Here is a 7,854-nt window from a genome sequence, read left to right as displayed (position 1 = left end):
GCCCGTCCAGTGAGGCTGCGTTGACCGCCGCGGAGGCACGCAGCAGCAGCCTCACGGGCTCCAGCCGGCCCTGCCAGGCTGCGTAGTGCAGGGGGCGCATGCCTGGGGGAGGGGTTTGGAGAGAGGTCCTGGGGCGGAAGGGGTGGCAGGCAGGGAGCAGAGTACCGAGCCACCCTGGGTTTGGACAGGAAACGGTCCAGCTGTATGGGGCTGAAGCCAGAGCCCCACAGCGCCCAGCAGGGTGCTCTGGTAACCCCGGGACAGTGACATAGCCTCTCTGAGCCTCAACCTCTTCCTCTGAATAAAGGGGTCAGCACCCCCCACGACCCCAGAAGGGTGTAAAGATGAAAGAGGGCAATGCCACTGGCGAGCCCACGTTAGCGGGGCTGTTTTCCGGTCTGGGGGCAGGGCACACGGGGTCTTACCGTTGCTGTCCTTGATGTCGACAGTGGCCTGAGCTTCCAGCAGCAAGGCTATGAGCTCCAGGCTGCCTCCCAAGGCGGCGTGGTGCAGAGCCGAGAATCTGCAGGGCAGGACACAGCACAGGGTGTCACGGAGCAACCCCGCCCCCAAATCCTGGCCTTCCACACCCAAACCCTTCCCGGGGCTGGCAGGGACGGTGACTTGTCCCCCACCCCACCCGCCAGCTTTGCCGTGGGAGCGCAGCAGCCGGCCACAGCATGAAAGGGCCCAGTGTCTGGGCTGAGAGGCCTGTTTGTCTGGCCTCCCCCCAGCATTCCCCGGGGAGGGGGCTGTGGGAGCAGGAGCTCGAGGGTTCCTACCCTCTAGGGTAGAAAAGGGGGCCCCCGGAAGGAATCTGACCCAAGGAGGCCCCCTCCCCTAGCTCAGGGCCAACTCCACAGGCAGGACCCAAGGTCTCGGCAAATGCACTTTGGGGCCCACGTTTGAGAAGGGAAGGGACTCGGGCTGGGGTCTTTCCCTTTTGCACCCCACCCCCAGCTCTGCCTCTCACCCAGCAGCTCGTGGGAAGACCCCCCCACACTCACCCGTCAGCATCCTGATAGTTGACATTGAGCCTCTTCGTGGAGCCGAGGAGCTCTGGGGGTCAGGGGAGGCGGCATCAGGGCACCGAACGCCAGGCTCCCCCACCCTGAGCCGGTGCACCCCCCCTGCCTCCCAAAGCCCGGCTGACCTCTCGGTGCGCAGAAAAGCACCTGCCCCATGGCCCTCTACCCGTCTATCCCCGTGGCTCCCCAGGATGCTGAGCAGGGCACTGCTGCAGCTGTGGCCTGGCCTCCCGGCTCCAGCCAGCTTGCTTATAGAGGCAAAGGGGGCGGGGAGGGGCACTGGCATGATGTGCCCTCGGTGGATGGGCCCACGGAGCGCATGGTTAACATTCCTGTTGAGCGGGCCAGGGGACGAGTCACTTGTCCATGGGGCGAGGGGGGTCAACGGGGAGAGGAAGGGGCACCACACAGTCAAGAGCAGGACAGATGCCAGGGCTGGACTCCAGGACCACAGTGCCAGCCCTGGGATGTCCCTGAGTGAAGCGTGATGGGGAAGGCGGCGTCGGACAGACCTCGACCTTACCCCAGCACTGCCATGTGCTAGCCAAGTGACCTTGGGTAAGTCATTTGACCTTTCAGGCTCAGTGTCCTCATCTGTAAGAACATCACAGAGCCTGCTCATGGGGTTCTGAGTGCCACGCCCGGCCCCTGGCAGCGTGCGGGCTTCGGCAGCTGCACTCAGCGCTCCCCTGTTCTCTGGCAGAGCCGGAGAAGCCACCATTCCTCTGCGTCTCAGTGCTTTCTCAGCCTGCTGGGGAGGCACTGACTCCACACCCACAGGCTTTTCACAGGGATGTCCTTGCCCCCGGCAGGGGCTCTCTACTGGCTGGGGGAGCAAAGGGCGCCCCTCCTAGACAGGGTTCACACAGTTACCCCTGTGTGAGCCAGGCACGGCTGGGAGCGTCCTGGAAGTGGTGGAGAGAGGAAGGGAAGGCCGGTCACAGGCGGCCCCAACCTTCTGTGGGAACCCACCCCTGCCGGGAAGGAGGGAGCCTGGCTCAACCCGGGCTGGGCAGGATGCCAAGCATGCTGGTCCAGGCCTGCCCCCCAGGCCCTGGTGGGCCCCTGAATACCCAGGCAGCCTGGGCAAGACGGGGCCTCATTCCAACAGGAGGGACCAACTCTGCAGCGGGGAGCACAGGACACAGAGGGAGGGACAGCCACATTCAGGGCTGGGCTGAAGGACACTGTCGGAAAGGTAAACAGAGACCCTGGGCGGGACAGAGGAACCAAAGGGATGGCCCACCAGGGAGAGACCCAGGCCTCATGGCCTCTAGCCCCTTCTAGCCCCCTCTAGGCCCCACAGGACCACTTGGGGTGGCAGGAACAGGAACTCTAGATGCAGGACGTGCATAGTTCAAACGCTCGCTCTGCCTCGCAGGCTGTGTGACCTTGACCAGCTGTGACACCTCTCTGAGCCTCAGTGAAGACAATGAGGTTGTCAGGGAAGAGACACAGAAAGTCCTTCATCCCACTCACCCTCTGCCAGCCTGCCGGCCTAGGTAGTTCAAGATGAAGCAGCTCAGTGGAGGGACCTTCTGGGGAGGGGCACGCCAAAGTGACAGGAGGGACAGGAACAGGGGCAGGGTCAGTCTGGGCGGCTCCGTTCTTTCTAGAACAATAGCCGGAAAGGCGGTGGGGGGAAGGCTCAGAGTGACCGGGCTCGGGACCTTGGTGGAGGGTGGAGAGTCCCGGTTCCTGGCAGTGGCTCCAGGCACTTCCGATGCAGCATGACCTTCCTCCCAGGCCTAGCTCTGGGGGGAAGTGTCGCTCCTGATTTAGGCTGGGGCCGAGGATGTGAGCTCAGACGGCCACCCCAGCCCACTTCATTTCCTCTGGCCAAAGAAGGAGACGCTCAGAAAAGGGGGTGGGGAGGGCACAGGGTTGTGGCAACTGCCCCCCTCTAGTCACCTGCTTGGAGGACCTGGACGGTGGCAGGGAATGGCAGCCAGCGATCGGAGGAGGCTGGGGGCACCCCTTCTCTGCTCTCTCTCTGAATAGCCAGAAAGCTCTATTACCACCCCAGAGCATGAGGACACAAGGGACAGGGCACAATGTCTCTGATCTGCCACTCCACAGCTGTGTGACCTTGAGCAAATCACTAACCCTCTCTGAGTGTCTCTCTCTTTTATCTGCAAAGTGGTTATGGAAGATCTACCTGACAGGGAAGTGAGGTGATTCCAAGACTTTATAAACTGTTAAGGTTTGTGAATGTCACCTTGTGATCTCACTTCTGTCACCAGCTTCTCCGGCTTCTCTGAGGGCTAGGAGAGGAGGCACTGTGCCAGGACCTCACAGAGTCCCAGGCCTGTGTCTCGCTGAGCCTGTAACCTGCGCAAGGGGAGTTGAGGGAAGGACTCTTCCCTCCCAGAGACACACTGGGCACAGGGCACCTTCTAGAACGAGGAGCTGGGACAGGGTAGACCTCTGACAGGGAAGCCCCTGCCACCGGCCTCTGGACCCCTTCTGCCTGCCCTTCTGAGGGCCTCAAAGGGGGCCTTCTAGGGCCACAAGGCCAGCAGTAGTTCGCCAAGGCCCCACTGGGCAGGTGGCCAAAATCAACACTGAGGTGAGGGGGAGAGGGAGTGGCTCGCTCTCCTGGGCCCCAGTGCCCTCCCCCGGGACCTCTCTCGCGCCTTCTCCCCTTCACATGTCCAGCCTGTTCCCGCTGCCCCAGGGCAGATCCGCTGCTCCATGCCTCGGGGCTCCGGCTCTGTGCAAGTGGGTGCACGCCCTTCATATCCTTCCTCTGGCACCCTGCACCCCAGGTATGGGTGGGGACAGTAAAGTGTGTGCAGGCAGGTAGTCTGGGGGACTCCTTGCTGTGTACAGGGCCGTAGCCCCAGCACTCCAGAAGAAACTCTCCCATCCAGGAAACTCTTCCTCCAGACCCCGTTGAGTGGCCAGAACTTCCTCCTGCCCTTGTTGGTCTAGGATCTCAAGGTGACAGCTCTAGTGGCCTCTTGGGAACTTGTCCTGAAGCCAGAGGCTTATTCTTAGGGAGGGGGGTCTCACCACAGAAGGACCTGAGGGATGGGGCTCAGGCATGCTCACTTGTGCATCCAGCCCCCAGGTTGCATAGAAACCCCTGGAAAATTCACTTTGGTCACATACAGCCAAGGGACACAGGCAGGAAAGTCAGGGGACAGAGGCTTTAGCAAGTGGCTAGTGCTTTCAAAGAAGTAGACTCTCTTTCTGGAAACTATAGACATCCTTAGACAGAGAGATGCTCGAGATGAAGAGTGAGCAGGGGCTGGGGATGAAATTCCATCTCTTCAGTCTTTCTCAACCCTCGATTCCAAAAAGCACATTTGAAAAACCACCTGCTAGAAGGCAAGGCCACCAGGGCAGGATTTTGGTCTGTTTTGCTCGCTGCTATAGATGAGGGCTTAAAACAGAGCCTGGCACACGACAGGCACTTGATGAAAATGCGAATGGATGTCCTTCAGCCTTTTCACTTTGAAGGCAAGGAAACTGCAGCTCAGAGAAGCTAAGTGGCTTGCCTAAGGACACACAGCAAAAGGGGACCCAATTTCCTCTCTGGTCCTCCCACACAGAAACACTCGTTACCCAGAACAAGGCAATCCTCTCTCTGCAAGTCTGCAGAACACAGCGCCCCTTCCCTCCCCTTCCTCCCAACTGCTTCTGTGGCCTGAGCACTCAAGGAGACCTCGGCTGGATGGTCAGCCCATCAAATACTCACTAGTCTTCGCAGCCTTGACCTTAGCCACCAGTTTCTGCACGCCGGTTACATCTCCGTTTTTGACAGCAAGGATCAGGTCCTGTTCACGACCCATCCTGGCCCCGGGACCAGGCTCTGGGCTCAGGAGTCCAGAGCAGAGGCGGAGGAACTGGTCAAAGTTGAAGTGTCAGGGGGCCATGCCTCAGCCCTGTGGAGGGCTCCTGGTCCAGGGAGCACGTCTGTTGTCCCAGGCAGTGGGCTCCTTGTCAGGCGCTGATGGCTACTCCCTAAAGGTGCTCTGTGAGCTGCCACCACAAGCAGGAAAGCCAGTCTCTGAGAGGGTGGAGGCAGCGTGGAAATCTGGCTGGGTATCAGCTTGCAGCTTCCGACAGCCGGGATGGGCCAGGACTGGGCCCGCCAATCTTCCTGGCTTGGGAGCACCAATGCCCACCCAGAGAGCAGCCAGCATTCCCTTGGGCCTCAGGCAGCAGTGGTAGCCAGGTCTCCGGGTCTGCTGAAAGCTGGGTCACAGCCTGCAAGGGTCCCAGAAGCAGGATAAGCAGGATCGCCAGGGAGCCCCCAGTTATCCTGGTTGTCCCTTGGAGAGAAGGGAGCTGCCATGCACAAGGAGCATGTGGAGGGGAGAGTGGCGTTCTGGGAGGGGGAGGCTGAGTCACTGGGGCCCCAGGGCACCTGGCAGCACCTCAACCTTGGGCAGGAGGGGCCCTGGCAGCACGACACACTGGGGCTGGCTGGGCCAGCAGCCTGTTCTCCACAGCCCCAGGCTCCGACACCCACAGACAACTGGTAGGCCAGGAGGTGGGGCCTGGGAGGGTCAGACACGGGCAGGCGGCAAGGGTCACTCCCTGTGGGAAGGTGCCTGCCCCCAGACGCCTCCCCACCTCAGCTTTCCCCAGCCCCAGGGCTCTTTATGAACTGAGGGGGTGGAGTGGTGAGCTTATGGGCCCCCATTTCTAGGGGGGTCATCTGCCAGCTGGACAGGGAAGCTTTATGGCACCTGTTGCTGACCCATCCTAACCCCCTGTTCTGGGTGGGGGAGCAGCTGGGCAGAGAACAGTTAGAGCTGGGGCTCTGTGGCAAACAGGGCTCCGGGGCCCCCCCCAGGCCCGAACCCGAAGCCCAAACTCTCGACCTCACTGCAGATACGCTTACGTCAGTTCCTCAGTGGCGGTGAATTTGTTGCCAAAGTCTTGTAGCATGAGACCCGTGCAGGCCAGGGGCCCTGGCTGGGAACCCCTCATTCCCAAAATGTCCCAAGCCCAACCCAGAGGGCACTCCCCTTCAAGGCCCGCAGCCGACGCTGGGGGGGAGGGCGCCGCTGGCAGTACCGGGGGTCGGGCTGGCTCCCCCGCCCCCCGGAATGCCCCTCCAGCGCCGCGCAACCCCCAGCCCTGCCCAGCGCAGCCCAGCCCCGCACAGCTCAGGCCCACCGGGGGAACAAAGCGGCAGGAGGGACCGAGAGGGCCAAGCGCCGGAGGGATGGATATGGGAGGACGGAAAAAAGGGGCTCCAGGAACACGAAAGGAGTGGAGAGATGGAGGCGCCCTCCGATCCCGCAAGAAAAGTTAGTTTGTGCCCGACCCCAAGGGCGCTGACCCCCAGCTCAGGCCCCAAGTTCTCACCTCTCCCCGCCGCCCTGCTGGGGGTCCGGCTGGACCAGCGCGGTCCCTGGCACTTTGGACGCAGGCTCCCACCGCCCCCCCTGCCCCCTTTCTCCTCCTTCTCCTTTTCCAAGGCCGGCTAAGCGCCTCCCGCAGGAAATCCCGCCCCTCCCCCCGCCCCCCCCGCCGGATCGGGAGCAGAGGGACCGTCCCGGCCGCGCAGTCGGGCTGTCAGTCAGTGCCTGCGGCCACGCCCCCATCCGCGCCAGGCCCCGCCCCGTCGCGCTGGTCTGGGCAGGAGGCTAGGGCCGGATCAGCGCATGCGCCCAGGTGAACCGGAGCGGGGGTTGAGGGCAAGAGTTGGCGCGGCTGTGTCCCGGTTGCGGAGTCCGGGCGACCTGCGGCGACTAGATTAGACCCAAGGTCGAGATACCCTGGGTGTGACTGGGTGGGAAAGACATGACTTGAACATGTGGCAGCTGAGCCCGGGGACCCCACTTGGGAAGCTCCCTTTGCCCCTCGCCCCTTCTGGGTCCCGCGGCCAGTGTCTGCGCCCCACAGCCGCTGGCCTGGGCAATGGGGCCACCTAGCGGGCAGTGTCGGAGTGGCCCACCGTGGCAGGGGCGGGGCCCCCGGCCTCGAGATGAGAATGGAGGAGAGGGTGGCGCTTCAGCACCATCGCGGGGCGGACAGCGCCTCCCGCCCCCTGGAAACCCGGCTTCGGAGCCCTTCGGAAGGGACCCAGCGGAAGATCCTGAAGGAACACCGAACCTTCCCGGACCGGTCCTGACGGGCCTCGGGTCGCCTTTAGCTCGCAAAGCTGGGACCATTCTCCCCTCTCTAATCCCTTTCCCTCCTTTCCCAGCAAGTGGTGGAGACGGGAACGTTCCAGGGCTGAGGAGGGGACAGTCACAATTTGTCTGTTTATACCACACTCCCAAGTTCACGAGAGGGGTCCAGAGAAGGGCTGGAGACAGGAGAGGGGAGCCTTCATATCCAGGAAGCCTCAAGCTAAACTCTCGGCCGCCGGATCCAGGCACGCTCTGTGGCCGGCGCTAGGACCCAGGACAGGCGGGAAGGCGGGGAGCAGCCTTGCGGACCGCGGGACTACGAACCGAGGGTGGATCCGCGGGCTCTAGGGCCGCGCGGACTTCCGGCGGTGGTCTAGGGCCGCGCGGACTTCCGGCGGTGGGCGGAGCCCGCGGGGCGCGCAGGCGCAGACGGCGGCCAGATGGAGCCCGAACCCGAGCCCGCGACCGTGGAGGTTCCTGAACGACGCGGGAGCGTGGGGTGGGTGGGATAGGGGAACTAGGGCCCGGGGTGCGGCGGCTCTAACTCCGTATTTCCCTTCTCCCCCAGCGCTCGGGAGCTCCTCGCCGCCCGTTCACGGACCCAGAAGCTGCCCCAGCGCTCGCATGGCCCCAAGGACTTCCTCCCCGACGGCTCCGAGACCCAGGCCGAGAGGCTGCGCCTGTGCCGCGAGGAGCTCTGGCAGCTGCTGGGGGGGGGGGGCCGGGGGGGG

At 63.2% G+C, this 7,854-nt stretch overlaps 2 protein-coding genes across 2 annotated transcripts in view; one reads left to right on the top strand and one right to left on the bottom strand.

The window, feature by feature from the left end:
- CASKIN2 (CASK interacting protein 2) overlaps positions 1-6,470 on the bottom strand; it is a gene marked incomplete in the record, with an annotated part of 32,474 nt that extends 26,004 nt beyond the window's left edge. The window contains 5 exon segments of the mRNA XM_027770788.1: positions 5-102; positions 426-523; positions 1,008-1,059; positions 4,732-5,243; positions 6,354-6,470. Of these exon segments, the coding sequence (XP_027626589.1) occupies positions 5-102; positions 426-523; positions 1,008-1,059; positions 4,732-4,825 (342 nt within the window).
- The window catches only part of TSEN54 (tRNA splicing endonuclease subunit 54), a 16,629-nt gene continuing 14,104 nt past the window's right edge, over positions 5,330-7,854 (top strand). The window contains exons 1-5 of the mRNA XM_014586677.1: positions 5,330-5,517; positions 5,689-5,883; positions 6,467-6,620; positions 7,501-7,622; positions 7,692-7,810. Of these exons, the coding sequence (XP_014442163.1) occupies positions 5,330-5,517; positions 5,689-5,883; positions 6,467-6,620; positions 7,501-7,622; positions 7,692-7,810 (778 nt within the window). The remainder of the gene's footprint in view (positions 5,518-5,688; positions 5,884-6,466; positions 6,621-7,500; positions 7,623-7,691; positions 7,811-7,854) is intronic.

This window comes from Tupaia chinensis, unplaced genomic scaffold (genome assembly GCF_000334495.1).
Source record: "Tupaia chinensis unplaced genomic scaffold, TupChi_1.0 Scaffold000159_1, whole genome shotgun sequence".
Taxonomy (NCBI): Eukaryota; Metazoa; Chordata; class Mammalia; order Scandentia; family Tupaiidae; genus Tupaia; species Tupaia belangeri.
The sequence above is the reverse complement of the archived record's forward strand: the minus strand, read 5'-3'. Positions and strand labels throughout refer to the sequence as shown.